At 37.0% G+C, this 16,270-nt stretch overlaps 1 protein-coding gene across 2 annotated transcripts; it reads right to left on the bottom strand.

The window, feature by feature from the left end:
• Positions 1–4,383: 4,383 nt before the first annotated feature.
• LOC103724054 (E3 ubiquitin-protein ligase DIS1) lies at positions 4,384–14,211 on the bottom strand. 2 transcript variants are annotated; one of them, XM_008815199.5, is made up of 4 exons: positions 13,964–14,211; positions 9,707–9,942; positions 6,307–6,693; positions 4,384–5,154 (listed from the first exon to the last, which is right to left on the bottom strand). In XM_008815199.5, exons 2-4 carry the CDS (start codon positions 9,911–9,913, stop codon positions 4,834–4,836), a joined length of 915 nt encoding a protein of 304 aa, XP_008813421.1. In that variant the 5' UTR covers positions 9,914–9,942; positions 13,964–14,211; the 3' UTR covers positions 4,384–4,833. The 2 variants fall into 2 exon arrangements, with proteins under 2 accessions (XP_008813421.1, XP_038988744.1); XM_039132816.3 differs by having other exon boundaries at positions 13,839–13,972.
• Positions 14,212–16,270: the final 2,059 nt, after the last annotated feature.

The raw sequence follows: 16,270 nt of genomic DNA, 5'->3' as shown, positions 1-16,270 counted from the left end.
AAACCATTGGCGAGGAAATTCTTGTAAGCGGAGTTGATTAAATAAATTTTTTACCAACCTCCGGCCATTATTGATTAAGCATCCTTGAGATTAAGCATCACACGAGAGAGAAGAAGAAGAGACCTACGAGAGAGAGGAGATCCGGAGCTTCTAACCTATGCAGGACTTCAGTGCCTTAGGTGATGAATCCACAGGCTTATTTATATTGCTAGGTTAGGGATCTGAATTCTTTAAAGTTTATCTCTAATTAGTTTCTATCCATCATAGAAACTATCACATAAGATAAACTCTGAATAACCTCTAATTAGATTGGATTAAGTCACCATTTAAATGAGGTTTATCTTGACGTGGGATAAGCTTGATCAAGTGGGCCACATTTCTAGATGCTAGACAACATGAGCCAGAGGTAGGCTCTGATACCACAATGTAAGTATATCATGCAGCGAAATTGATTAAATAATTTTTTTACTAACCTTCTGCCATCGTTGATTAAGCACCCTTGAGATTAAGCATCCACCGACACGAGAAGAAAGAAGAAGAGGCCTACGGGAGAGAGAGGAGATCCGGAGCTTCTAACCTATGCAGAATTTTAGTGCTTTAGGTGATGGATCCACAGGCTTATTTATAGTGCTAGATTAGGGACCCGGATCCTTATCTTCAAGGTATATCTCTAGTTAGTTTCTATCCATCACATAAGCTACCAAATAAGATAAACTCTGAATAACCTCTAATCAGGTTGAATTAAGTCACTATTTAAACGAGGTTTATCTTGATGTCGGATAAGCTTGATCAAGTGGGCCACATTTCCTAAAATTAGGAGACATGCTAACAATTCTTTGACCCTGTATAAAAGCGATACACATAGTATACGTTTTCATCGGTCTAAGTTCAAATCTATTGAATTCTAACCACCAACATCACGATTGATCTATAATCAATTCCTACAGTAAGTATTATTTAGATTCTTTGATTCTGTATAAATACCTAAAATCTATCCACCGAATAATCGATATGAGATTAAACATATATATGTAGGGATCCTCACAAAAATATTGTTTGCTTTTTTTTTTTTTTTTTTTTTTTTTGGCTCAATTGGCTCCTGCCTCTCCGCCCTTGTTTTAGCACACTACCATCTCCCACCACCTCAGCAGGATGATGCAGTTCGGTCCTTGGTAGATTGATTAGATAAAGAACGGTAGGTGAGGATTGGTACCTTTTAATCTCGACGACAACAACAACAACAAAAAAAAATATATTGAAGTTCTGCACTTAAGATGGATGGGGAGAAATGCACCTTGTTCTGATTTTTTTAAAATTATTATAAAAATAATTTTTGTTTATAGTGCTATTTTTATTTATAGATCTTTCTAATAAAAAAAATAATTTTAATTGAAAAAAAAAATTCTGTATCTATAAGAATTGTAGTATTTTTTATTTTTTGGTGAGAAATGAAGAAAAGAACCTAAAGCAACATTCCATCCATTTTAGTTTTATTTTATTGATTGGAGTCCTTAGATGGTGCTAACACACAATATGCAACATTTTCAATACATGTTACCAAGTAACCCGGTCTGGGTAATATCAAACAAGTTTGAGACCTCTTAAAAATGTAGGAAATGATAAAAAAATATGGGAGAAGATGGCATTGGCCAGGTGGCATGCGGCCATGGCTTGCTTGAGGCACACAGTTTGAGTTGTCCCAGCGCGCGGTATGGCGTTGGCATATGCCATACGGTATGGCCCTTGTCAGTAGGCATGGTTGGGGCAGTAAGACGTAGTCCTTTGTTAACGTGTCTTGGCGTAGTCATCAAGCGAAGCATGGTGCGGTAAGGTTACCGCAGGGCATGGCCGCGGCGCGTATTGGGCGAGATTAGCTCAGCCTTTGGCGGCGATCGAGGTCAGCTAGGTCTTCGACGGGGGCCGGGGTCGGCCTTGCCCACTTGGCAGGGCGCTGAAGTCGGTCCGACTTAAGAGCCACGATATATGTTTGATGAGGTCGGCTCGGCGGGCTCTGAGGTCGGTTATATGTTTGATGAGGTCGTCTCGGCGGGCTCTGAGGTCGGTTTAGCTTTCTTGACTTTAAGGTCTGCTCAGCAGAGCGCCCTGAGCTCGGGTCGGGGCGCGTCGTCGCATGGGGCGCACCGAACTTGACCGGGCACGTCATCATTGTAGACTCTAGAGGAAGTTGCTGCATGTCGTAGCAGCGGAGAGATCTAACTGAGGTCGGCTTGGCCTTTGGTGAGATCCGAGATAGGACTAGCTCTTAGCGGACCAAGGTCTAGCTTGGTCGGCGCCGAGGTCTGCTTGGCTGGAATGGGGTGGTCCCCTATTCTAAGCTGGATGATCCATTCTGCCCTCTATCAAAATCAATTTCCAATTTGTAATTTAAACTTTTTTCTCTCGTATAGTTTTCTTAACTTTCGTCCACTGCCATTTCAATTCTCAGATTCTAATTAAAACTTAGATTTCAATTTCATTTGACTCAAATCAAATGCAAAGGAAAATCTGCTCCAAAGTAATTGGATTTTTCAGAACCTTAGTAATCATACTTATTATACCTTATATTTTTCAAAACACCAAATATCTGTGCTGATTTTTTTTGGGCACTTATTGTCAGTTAAATATGATTATTTTCATGTCTGCAAAAGTTTGGTCATATCTAAGTGTCTAAATGTCTTTATTGTAAAGGCTAAAAACATGTTCAACATATCATGGCTTACCTCTCTCTATTGGGTTAAATAAAAATCTTATTTTGGCTTGAGTCATCAAAGTAGATTCTAATACCAGCTGAACAATATGTGGATATCCCACAGAATGCAAAAGAATACTGGGGTCTGAAGGAGCTTTAGAAAACTTGAAAGAAGCTACTTTACTGGTACTAGCGTTCCTTGTTCCCCACCTCTCTCCATTTATTTAATGCTATTCAACTAGACTTTGATTTCAACTATGTGGGGAATTGTTTTGGCTTTTTTTTTTCTTGGATTACTGAACAATTAACATAGAAAATCATGCCATTTTAATTTTAGGGGCACGACTAATCTGTTTGATGACATCTTATAAGTAGGAGCAGCCATAGGCAGCAAAAATTATTATCTGATTCAGATGCATGGTGAAAGCATTTTCTTCTGTAGTCTGTTTGGGAACTTCTAATTGCAATGAATTCTTTATTTTGTAGTTGATAACTGTTTCCACAATAAAATTACATACTTCTTTGCAGGTAATCCATGATAGAGGGAGCATCGGATTCAGCGCTGGGATGCCTACAAAGCCAGTTGCTCATAGACTTGGTTTCAGATTTTGTTTGGCATGTTTTCTGTAGAATAGAATTTCTCGTGGATATGTCATCTAGCTCTTAATTCAGTATCGATGCAGTCCATGCCTACCATAACAGAAGAGTCACAACCTGCAGCCACAAAGTTTTAATGTCGATTTTGGTTGACTTATCTGATGCAAATTAATGTTTTGCTGCAACCAAAATGCTGCTTCTTGGGTCAAGTAATATCAGCACTAAGTCTTGAGTATTAAACAGAAATTAAGGATGTGAGGTGCAAGTATCCCGCATTAGAATACTAAACAAAAATCGACACGAACGCGAGACACCTGGATTAGCCTGAGAACGATCTTGATATAAGAAAGCTCTACGGTTGAATACAGAATTTTTATTTCGATTATCTGATGTAGTATCTTGTCGATGCAAAAATAAGTTAAGCTTTTCCATGATTTATTTGTGCCTTACAGAGGTTGAAATATTTATAGTTCAGAAAGAAATATTAAGATAATTCCGGAATAATATTCTCTCAGAATGAAAAGTAATTTACGCAAGCGATGTCCATTACCAGCATGTAAATTCTCTCATAAAAAAGTTAGCTTCTCAATTTTTTGCTAGTAATTTTCAAGAACTTGTGGACCAGTCTTGCATTTAAATATGCAACTCGGAGAATTAGTATACACACCTGCACCAATTTTGTTATTTAACCTTCGATTTCTTTGCAAACAATTTTTTTGAAAAAAATGTAACAAAGTAGCTAGGCAGCACGGGGCACAAGATCAGATAGACGGCCTTGTGGTTGTGGCACAACACTCACTGGTTTCAAACTGAGACAATAAAAAATCATCAAGACAAATCAATCTTGCTGTGCCAAAAAGAACAAAGAAATGTTAAAAATTATCATCCTACATGTGATTCAACTTGCTCTCAAAAGCCATTCAGTCAGAACACATAATCTATGTTATATTAGACCTTTCAATAAAGCATCAAGTAACACAAACTTTACCCTTATGCACAGCCATCGGTAGAATACATGGATGTGGATCGGTATGAATAAGTTATTAGGGATTAGAAAAATAAAATACGCATACAACCTAAATGCACCAAAATCCATGGAAAGGAACATAGATAGTGTATATCAATGAAACAACTAAACAAGCCATTACATTGAACTTCAGGCCGGAGATCAAATATATCCATGAGCTCTCAAACGAACCGCCATGAGGCTTTAAAAGCTCTATGAATTATTGCTCTAATTCAAAGATCGAATAAAATTTCAAGATAGAATTACCTTGCCACAGGGCTACTAAAACAGAAAGTTACACATATGATGGCTGATTCAACAGACGGCACCAAAGTTCTCTATATCTGGCATTTACACAACAAAAGAATATGTTTCATGCTTTTCCAGTCCAGTTTGAGCATCATTCTTAGCAAAGAGAGTTTGCCTTAAATACATGATCTACCTCAAAATATATATAGGATCTGAAGAGACATAAATAGAGATCATCTAGGGACCACAAAAGAAGTGAAGCTGAACTGGAGATAGAGAGCGGGAAGGGTTTTCATTGTTCCTTCCAAATCCTCCCAGTTACCCTCAGCTTTAGCTCCTTCCGATCCCCACCTGAGAAAAACAAGGCCATATTCCGTTGGATGATAAGCCCATCATAACTGTCCCTCACCTTCCGATGGCTATCTCTTATGCTTCGGGGAACCCCTTGCCAGATCATCTTGCGTCCATTACCTCCAACCTCGAGACTATAGCTATAGTTTTTCGCTTCAGTGTCATCCCCCATGAATCGCAAGAAAGCTATGTACACAGGTGCCATGCCCAGCTGAAATGCCTCAAAATGCAGGCAGAAGTATTGCCCAAAACAACTGAAGACCTAAAGATACAACACATTCTTATATTATGGCCCAATATGATTGCATATACAAACTTATATAAACAATTACGAAGTCAAACTTGAGATACAAACAAGAGAGATGCTCTAAAGCAAATATAGAACAATTACAGAAATAAATACAAGATACATCCTCAGAATTTACTGCATAAATCGTATTAATACCACCATCACATCGAAACCACCACAAAGCAACAAATCTGCATGGCATTCTAACATCCTGGAAGAAGATCCCAGCTTTCAACAGAACAGTTTTATTAGTGATGATGAAAATAAATTTGCATGAAAAATGGCTTCAATTTATCATGATTGCATTATCAAACATGGTGGAGCATCAGCTTTGCCTGGCTAATTGGCACTTTGCGCAAGCTCAAGTCTCATATTTACCAGGACAGTAGGCATAGCTTCCAACTGTTCAGATGTCTTTTAAGGAGTACTCTGGAAAACTACAGAATCTGACACAGTTGAACTTCTTTAGAAAATTCCAGCCTAACAAAAATGTGACATATGAAGGAGAGCGAAATAAAAAAGGATTATCAAAAACAAACCTAGTAATTGAACATTTGAGTTAGTAAAAGGTCTTCAGATTAGGTCTTGCACCACCAAATCAGATGAATTCAATCCTCAGTTATGCATGTTCATTCAAGATATATGTACAAATATATATTGTGCATGTTCACCAATAAACCAAGCTAAAGCTGCAAACTGAATCCAAACTATAGTTTTGATCAATATTAGTACTAGGCATTACTATATTTGAAATGCCTGCAAAGTGCATGAGCTGAAAATGCTAGAACCGAGCTTGGCTTATATGCATCAAGCATGCAGCTAACTAAACTATTTTAGCTCATTGACAATCCTAGAAATCAAAACACACAGGTTATCATAATTTTGTACTTGCAGAATACTACAATTTTAAATCATAATCCATTTTAAAGCTCGCTCGTCGACTGAAAGCTGAAGGAAATCACCACAATTTTTTGTAATTTAGCAAGTCCATTTAAAGTCAAAAGTTGTCATGGCCCAAGAAAAGGAACAGAAGTATGACATTACACAGTCTTTCTCATCTAAATAGATGAGGAAAACATTGTTTTAAACCCAAAAAAGAGGAAAAGGAAAAAGTAGGAACAGTACCGTTAGCATCCATGTTGCATTCTCAACCTCATGTGGATTTGATTTGACGTATCGATGATTAAACGTGCTTCCATTGTGCATGTCAACCTTGTGATCATCTTTTAAGTGAGTCACCAAATAAGGAATGTCACCTACAACAGTGCACTCTGATCCAGCATAGGGACAATTATAGGGTCTATAGGCACATTGTGATTCATGTTTCAACTTGCAGTAGTAAGGATGTATGCCCATACACCCAAAGCTCTGGTATTTGCAAGGCAGTTCAAGAGAAGCAGCCACCTTCTCCAGTGCAAGACATCTTATATTGCCCAGCTCATGCCTGCAAGTGGGACACCGATTGTGAACTCTAGGCTTGCATCCAGAACACAATGTATGGCCATTTGAACACTGCACACAGAAAGGGCAAAATAGATAAATCACAAAGAACTGCATATAGTGGAAAATTCATTTTTAATTGGCTATAATATGCTCTGGAATGATATCCAGTTCTGAGACCAACCCATCACATGATAAAGAACATAAAAGTATGAACAGGATTTTTAACAAAACATATTTTATAGCCCCCATAATGTATGAATGCCAGGCACGGGGCCGGGGGTGGGGTGGGGGTGGAGGGAAGGAGGGAGAGAGAGGTAATGCAAAAGCAAAACTGAAAAGACGCCATCGCATTGGAAACCAATGAAACAGCAACAGTTATATAGCTAAGAAAAAAAAGTGCAAGGGAGAAACTAGAAGCATGCATGCAGATGTATGTACATGCATATATAAATATAATATATGGAACACACTTGTTGCTGCTACCATATAAAATGGAAGACAGCCACAAAAAATAAACATAAAATGCATGGAAAAGTATTTACCACAGAGTTAAAATCCAGAACGAAAATATATAGATTTAAGATAGCAATGGTTCTTAATAATGGGGAGAAAGAGCAAAAGCAAAGGGAAAAATAATGAAGTAAGATCTAAGTGAATGATATACAAAATGATGAAAGCTAAAATTCTTGGTCATATTGGACTATATCAGCTAGTTGCAAGGAGATATGTAAGCAGAGAGTACCTAAATGCCACTTTAGTTGCCATGCATCACTTATGATCATAACCAACTAGCCATACCCCCTATATTGAGGGTTGTCTTTATGAATTCTTCATCTAACCTGTTACTTTGTATTAACCTGATACCATGATTTCCAAATAAAATTGTATATGAAATTTCGTAATTATAATAAATTTGATCTATCATAAAAATTCTGTTAATTAACTGCATCATTGAAACATTGTTATGGGATCAAGCACGTAAAATTAAATTGTTGCATGTTCAATTGTAAGACTCAAGAGTGGCATTGAAAAGAAGATATATATATATATATATATATATATATATATATATATACATATATATATGTAGGTATGTACGTACGTACGTACATACGTATGCATCACCTGACTCTCAGCATGACTACATATAGATCCAGAATATGATTATGTGACCCAGACCACAAGGGTTAAATATGGCCATGTGACTGAGGACCACAAGGATTAAACGTGAAGTGACCTAAGCCACTGAGGTTAAGAGCAGTCTTAAATCACTATTCCTGGAATTTGATTACTAATGATCCAGACCACATGGGTTAAATATAGAGTGCTCTATCCGCAGCAAGTGCGACCGGAGTCATTGGTTGTAGAGCGAGAACTGGAAATTGGATACCCAGTATATTATGCGTACAAGTATATAAATGTAAGTATAGTTGATTATGAGATTAGATACTTTACATTACTCCGATTGTATGTATCCTTTTGTTTTGTTAATTCTATTGAGAGATGAAATGCCTTGTTAAATTAGCATGTGGATATTATTGAAAGAAAATGATATAAATTTTACTTGTATGGATGTATCATGCTTGGTATAATTTAATTGAGCTAAATGACTTGATATGGCTTGATCCAATTCTATAAAGTGTACTTGTTACTTACTGAGTTATGAAGCTCATAATCTTCACCTTTTTTTTTCCAGATCCAACTAGACTAGTAACATAATTTTGGAGGTATTAGAGGTGAGGCCATTTCTGACAGTTAGTAGATCTAGTTTGATCGGTGTATGTATATTATAATATTTTCTGGATTATGTATAAATAACTTTAACACTAGAAGTTTTGGATTATAAAATTTAGAAGAACTCTATGTTATGGCTTGTGGTGGTGTGCATGATATATGTGATATTTTGGTTCGATAGTTTAGTTGTTCTGATATTTACTATTATCTATAGATGAATTGTATAATTTTCAAGTTATATAAAATACATTGACAGGAGGAATGCCTTGCATGCTTATAGCGCCAGACAATGTAAGTGCAGTGGCTGCCCATGCCCTTGAATTGTGATTCTGGGATTGAGGGCATGGCACATTCTTTTCTTAAATCATCTTTAGAACTTGAGCAATGAATAGCTTGCCTTTACATACTCCAAGAACGAGGAACTTATTTCAAACATCCAACACCTAAATCTTAGGCATCTTTAAGCAATTTTTCTTCAAATTTAAATTATTTAACAGAAAAAATAAAGATTGAGTATAATCAAGCATAGTAATAAAGTGATGGGTAGGACTTGATTCACATCACGACAAAATAGGAGGAATTTCTTGATTGAATTTAATAAATCATAATGTTAGCAGCTTTCTGCCTACCGACATCATAGGGTTTTAATCTCTGCAATGTGAAAACTTACATTAAAACATTGGGGATTCGGCTGGTTATCTTGCTAGAAAAATTACATTAGTAATGATCTTTAAGGCATTCAGCTGGTTATCTTGCTAGAAAGCTGGTTTCTTCTCGCATAAATTCTATTTATTCTTGCTTAATTATTATTAACTAAACATCTTGAAATTAGTTCAATTCATACAAACCTTTTACATAAACCCGTCAAAATTTCTTGGGTCGTGATATACTAGAACATCTGGAATCAATTAGATTGAAACATTTGATGGATTTACACATACTGATGGAAATCTACGGTATATATAAACTAATACCCATGTAAAAATATAGAGAACTAAAATCATAAAACAGCTTGTAGACAAATAAGAATCACTTAATGAAACATTTTCTTTTTGCAGCAAAGATTGGGCAAACCCAACTCATTTAAGTTACATTTAGTACAATATAACCCATTTGTGCAGTAAATCACATTATAGATGCATAATGACATTCATCTATATGAGGCACCTCAAAGCATGAAAAATATGTGTAAAACAAAAACAGCCAATAAACTTGAATGGCTAATTAAGTCCTTAAAAGTTACTAATAGGATAAGTTAGAACATCAAAAGTGAACATTTAGACATAATCAATGTGGTAGTAGAACAATCCAAGTGCCATTTGCAGGAGGGGTTATACAAAATGCAGACCTGATGAATGGGTGGATACATGGCATTTAAGCACACAGGGCACTCCAGGAGTTCAAGTACATTACTAGCAACAGCATTTGGCTTCGCTGAATGCTGAATATGGTCATTCGCATGTTCATTGAGTTCCATCATATCTTCATTTTTAGGGGGGTCAATAACCTCAGGACTGACTCTCATTTCATCAAGATAAGGACTACCAGATGCCATAAGTAAATAGCGAAGACAGTGGTAGGGTCCTGTCACAAGCCAACAACAATAAAATTATTCTCCATTTCAGGTCCTAGGATACCTATTATGCGATTAGTAGTATTTAACAAGCTTCTGTCATCTAAATTAAAGAAGACAATCAAAACTCAAGTGTCATTTGGCCCAACAGATAAATCAGCTCCATAGTTGTTGAACTTACAGTTTTCTCATAAAATTTTTGGTTTGTTGCTCTCAGGCAAATGTGTAGGCCCAACAGATATATTAGCACCACAATTTTAAAACTTGGAGCTCATCACCTAAAATTTGAGGATCAACCATTGTTCTCATGCAAATGTGTAGTTTCTATGGTGAAAGAATGAAAAGGTGACATTTTGAGCTACGATTTTAACAACATTGTCTTGCAAAAAAAGAAAAAAAAAATCATATTGGGTTTATTATTGGTCTAATTTGGATATGAGGCCCAACATACTATCCAAGATTATGTTCACAAAAGTAGCAACAATAGTAAGTTCACAAAACTTACTAAATTGTTGTTGTGAAAGAATTCTGCATCAGTATTATAGCACTCAAGTATAACATGAAAGCACATATATAAAACAAGTAGATAATAGGATTTTCAGCCTAAGATCAAGATGCATGGAACACTGACCAAAAAGCTCTATCCCCCAGCCTGTGCAACGAGTGAAGCAACAAATCTCCAAGATACAAATATCACCACATAAATCACCCAGCAGGGAAAGTGGGGAAAAAGACTAAGGAAGCAAAATATTTGAACCTAAAAGAAGGAATGAACCTAAGATTTAAAGTTTATGGCTTGTTGTTGTTGAGTTTGAGTATTTGAAGAAACAATTGAGAAAAATAAGAATAAGGCTTGTTGAGTCTGAGAAGAAGTGCCGCTTTTTCTCTTTCCCGGCCCATATACAACTGAGCCAAGTCTTGCTGAGCTGGCAGATGTCACCCATGACCTCAATGGCTAGCAGTAATCAAGATCAGAATAGCAGCCACTATAATGTTATAAAACCTGTTTCCACAGTCTCAAAGGCCTACTGAGATACACATACATAAAGATATACATACTTGTATACACCAATACATTACAGGATTCTAGTAACAACTGCTATTTAACTGTTGGCCCATTTTAACACTTGTTATAAATCAGGGATGACAACCATTAGTTCATAAATTTACTGTTCATCTAAATAAAATATTTTTTATTTGATGAGAGCAGTGACTTCAGAAAATCAAGTTGTTACTTGTTCTTTATAACAGCCATGACAACTGTCTTTACTTATTTTCTAACAAACCTTGTACGAGAATAATCTAGGTGAAAAACAACCATTACTTCCATGCTAAGGAAAAACAATGGTTTCAAAGGTGTTTTGTTGTCTGTGTATGTCATTGCTATTGAAACCTTGGCAGGCCCAGTAATTAGCCCAACTGCTAGTGCCAATAGTAGCTAGCTGACTAGTTACAGCTAGCTCAATGACTAGCTGGGCTTAGAAAAAAGGAGGCCCATAACAGGTAATAATGCAAGACACAATAATCAAAGAAAAAGGAAAAGAGAGAGGCCAGAAAACATATGAACCCACAGCTCTTCGATTCCTTTCTTCTGCCAACTCTTTAAGGCTTTGCTTTTTTATTCAATCTACAAGTTTTCTTTATTGGGCAAGGAGTGTTCACATCACAAGTTAATTTGCCACTAACATGCTCATTGATAGAGATGCCAGAAAGCATTGAGTTTGGTTATGCCTCCAGAGCTTCAACACAGTGCTACTTGTGAACCGAGTTGATAGCAAGGTTTTATATCCTACGGGATAAAGGTGCCCTCGTTTCTCCACAGAATGGATGCCCTGCCATCCCATCCCGAGCATCCAATTAGGTACCCTCCTCTCTCCCCTTCTTCTTTCCTTTCCTTCTTTCTTTTTTTTATTTGTTTATTTTTCTTTTTTCTTTATTTCTTCCGTCTTTCCTTCCTTTCTTTCCTTTTCTTCTTCCTTTCTCTCCTTCCTTGGTTTTTTGTTTTTCTTCTTCTTTCCTTTGTATCTTTCTTTCCTCTTTCTTCTTTTCTCTCATGTGGATGGATTTTGGAGTCCTGCACTATCCTGGCCCCATTTTTTCATAGAGATTGATGGGACGGCCAGGATGACACCGTCACTCCAGGATTTAAAACATTGGTTGATAAAACTCGTAGGGCAGTGTTTCGTGCATCTCAATGTTAGACCAAATTTCTTATTTTGCTTGTTTTCCTACTCTACTCTTTCATACTATGCTTACCTACTTTAATATTGATTTTCAAGTTTTCTGAAAAACAACAGCTTAGCAATTTTCCAAGTTAATTTACCCATTTTATTTCGTAATCACAACCTTTTCCACACAATTGTTGTCATTTCTGATAATTTTTAATCCATGATTTCTACTATTCAAAAGGATCATTCTAGGTGATCAGAATTGCCTCACACTTAAGGGTTGATCTACATGAAGTACATGCTACATATGATGGTGGCCCAATAGTCAGGAAGACAGAACTTTTGTGGCTCTAAAGCATAGGTTACCATGATGGCAGGGCCTTGGTTATCACAAGCTTGCTATCTTTCAAGGATGCATGTGCTCAACCTCATCGGTCCTAAGAATACATTATTATAAGAATGATGTTAAAGTAACATTCCTTGAGCTCAAGGAAATTACATGTTACCCAAAAATATTAAGTATCGGACCATCCTGAGTTAAGTCAATCGGGCTCTCTTATTATGTTTATAATTAGTTAAGCACCATCTGACCACCAAATGCATAAAAAGATTAATTCAATCTTACAACTTGAAATTTAAATGTTTGGATTTGGAAGAGAGTTGTAGTTAATTTCGCTGTGAAAGTCAGAAAGTCAAGCGCTAGCCACTAAACACATAATCTACTGATGTTATTACTATAGACTAATAGCAATTTTTATTCTGTAATTTTGTTATACATATGATATCTGTATCAAAAAGATAATAAAAAATGCATGACACATTTACTGTTCAGCTGTCGTTTATTCTTCACAGATGTGGTAGCAATAACTGAAATATGATTTGGAGCATGGTTGGAGCAGTGGAGATTGAATGATTCATAAGTGTGTGGCATTTCAAGTAGAAGATTCCTAATGTTGAGGATCAAATGAGTCATCTAAAAAAAGTAAAAAAAAGGTTTAAAACTCTGATGCTTAAGTACATACACAAAAATAACCCATGCTTCTCTTCATGTCACACAATATTTAAAGTTTTAAACTATTAGAACTCTGATGCTTAGATACATAGACAAAAATAGCCCATGCTTCTCTTCATGTCACACAATATTTAAAGTTTTAAACCATTAGCTTTACATGAATTCCTTTCCGACTGTAAGTCCTGGACTCCACATACAAAGCAATTCAAAAAACTAGCACGAACTGCAAAGATCTACTGCCATGTATATTCATGAAAATAAAAATAAACAGAACAAAAGGCTAGCTACAGCATTTAAATCAACATTTTCGAATTTCAGGTAAAGAAGAAGTAAACTTGGCAATAGATAGCCCATACCCATGAAAAAGCAAGTACTTTTTGGAGTCAATTGGCACTAATAAGCATCATTTCATTACAAAAGGCATCAGATCAAGCCACATAAACGCAAAAGAGCCATTCAGTGAGGTTCCAAACATACCACATTCTCTGTGGATCCAATCGGAATCAAACAAAACATGAACAAGTACAGCAGACTCGTCGATTGACCCCATTGTGGAACCCCCAAAACAGATCTTTCCCCCTTCTTTCACAGAAATTTCTTATAAAAATTTAAAAAAGAAATTTTTAACACATACAACGCATCAAAACCCCCAAAGATTTAAACTTAAGAGAACAAAATAAGGAACAGGAATGAAGCGAAAACCCAGGAACAAATCCAGCAACATTACCTTAAAAATCACACAGAATCAAAAGAAAACACCCCGAAAGATCCAAATAGAACATTCGTGAGAATCTGGATAGGAAAACAACCAGAAAAAAAAAAAAGGCTTCTTGCTGTGATTTCCAACCATACCTCTCGGGAGAAGAAGGACGAGAAAAAGGAGAAGAAAGCCAACGCAGTCAAAACAACTTGTGAGGAATTTATACTGAGGATTAATAAAGCCGAAGGGAAGAAGAGAGTCAGAGAATTCGAAATAAAGCCGTTGATCTCTCTCTCTCTCTCTCTCTGATTTGTTTTTATCTTTCTTGTCTCGGGGACGGACAAAGGAGAGGGGAGTGCGGTGTGCTGTCCCTCCGGAATCTCGGAATACGCAAAGCGGTGCCGCTGGTGACTGTGAGGGAACAATTTAAAGGCAAGTGCAGTTTGAAGTGGGGAAGCGGGGAACGCGCATTGAAGGGCGGAGGCCGCGTCTGTCGTCTATAACTGCGTGTATTCATGGGCCCCACATCAAAAACGGATGGATATTTTCAAAATATAAAAAATTGGTCACCTTTTTTTCATTCCTTTTACCAGCTTTTGCCGCTCCGAACACATACTATTTATTAGATGAGTAAATTGGTCACCTTGCAGCCAGCGGAATGAAGAGATACAACTCAACAACTATGGAGGAGGGGTTTCCTGATGTGTCATAGAACCTTCGGAATCCATCCTCTCTTGCCTCTCTCTCGTATCTAATCGATCATCGTGGTCAAGTCTTCCTCGAGGATAATACGCTCCGCCCCCATCTCCTTCTTATATAGAAGATGCCTTCCCATGCCGCTCTGAGTTTTTTCCCAAGACTGTCTGTCAACCCATAAGTGCATCTCCCACCCGCAGCTATAATTTGTGAGTCGTGATCCCTAATCACAAAATTCACTCCTGCTCTGTTTTCATCACCGACAACACTACTGTTAAAGTCCACCTTAAGATGGTCGAGGAGTGGGGGCTCCCAGAAAACAAGGATGAACTCGAGCACTAAAACAGTGTAGCGGAAGTTTCAGATGTCCCTAACCATCCTAGCTGGAAGAGTCACAGTAGCATATGAAATCTTATTTTGAACCAATTTTATTTAATAATCGTGACCTGGCTAGACAACTAGAAGCTCTATCTAATTCCGAGCCAATCTAACCTAACATTTTAACCATCATCCTCAAAAAATTCTAAATGAAACAAGTAACATTAAAAATGGTCAATTATTTATAATAATACTATTTAGTTATTATGATATATCTTCACTTAAATAGATCTTTATTGGCATATGAAACTTCAAAAGCTCTAACATGCAATTTCTTTTTCAATTGAAATATGTGCCAACAAACTTAGTATTTTGTCTTTTCTCATTAATTTTTTTATCCAAATCTTTAAAAAAATTAAGTTGGGCATTGATTTTATCAAGGTCAAACTTTGCTACCTCTTGTATGCTACCAATTTAGCATTAATCGGTTCAAATGTATCGAGTGGTCATAATTTTTCATTATAAATTGAAGATTTGACTTGATTTTTTTGGACCTAGTTAATTATAATATGGATTAGATTCTCTCCCTATCTTGAAATAAACAAATAAATATTTTGTGCTAATGCTTGCTTTCCTTTGAATCATGAACCCTAGAGAGGGTCTGCGTTGTGACAAATCGGCGGTGCATTTATTGTGCCCACCAACTCTATTCATTGCTTTGTTAAGCAACTCGGTCACCAACGGCTTCTGATGCCGGCCTTGCGGAAATTTATTCTAACCGCCGATCACTCGTCCTTTCTCACGATGGCCATCGCGAGGAGCTGGAAATCGTTCCCACCCGTACTTGTATCGATAGCAGCCGTACTTTATTTTTAATTAGATTTTGAGTTCCCCGTCCCAACGGGATTCCAAATTTGAAAGTCTACGGTGTCGGCATCCACCGACGGATCCCGCGTAAACGGGGGTGTTATAGTAGATTGGGGGGGATTTCCGTAATCTTGCAAACGTTTAAGTGCCTCCAAGTTGTCAAAGTGGAAAGATTCCTCTAAAATTCTTAAGATAAACTTCCCACTAAGGCAGCAGCTAGTGGAATACTGCTGCTCCACGATATCTGCAGTATTTTGGATGAGTATATTTTTTATTGGACTACATTTACTTACAGAGAGACGAATAGTGCTGCAGACTAGGTAACATCTTATGCAGCCCATCATTTAGAAAATTTTATTTAGAAGAACCACGTGACTGTTACTTCTTTCTTGCACTCTATATTTTTTTTCTGATCTCATGGGCTACACCCACACACGTAATGTGTGAGTCCCCGTTATACCCCCCCCCCCCCCCCCCCAAAAAAAAAAGAGTATGACGCATGAAAAAATTTGGCAATCTGTTAGTAGCTTGTGTTCTAATCCAGATCTAGGGGTTGATCATACTCGAGATGGATTGCA

This window comes from Phoenix dactylifera, chromosome 17 (assembly GCF_051530095.1).
Source record: "Phoenix dactylifera cultivar Ajwa chromosome 17, Ajwa_hap1_PhDact_Kaust_v1.1, whole genome shotgun sequence".
NCBI classification, from domain to species: domain Eukaryota; kingdom Viridiplantae; phylum Streptophyta; class Magnoliopsida; order Arecales; family Arecaceae; genus Phoenix; species Phoenix dactylifera.
This window is presented reverse-complemented; position numbering and strand designations above follow the sequence as displayed.

Bases quoted from the DNA above. Each gene is read 5' to 3' on its own strand.
- LOC103724054 (XM_008815199.5), bottom strand. From the start codon at position 9,913: ATGGCATCTGGTAGTCCTTATCTTGATGAAATGAGAGTCAGTCCTGAG. The intron at 6,694-9,706 runs GTCTGCATTTTG...TTCTGTGTGCAG, and splicing joins TGTATCCACCCATTCATCAG to TGTTCAAATGGCCATACATT. The intron at 5,155-6,306 runs GTACTGTTCCTA...TTGTATCTTTAG, and splicing joins ATGCAACATGGATGCTAACG to GTCTTCAGTTGTTTTGGGCA.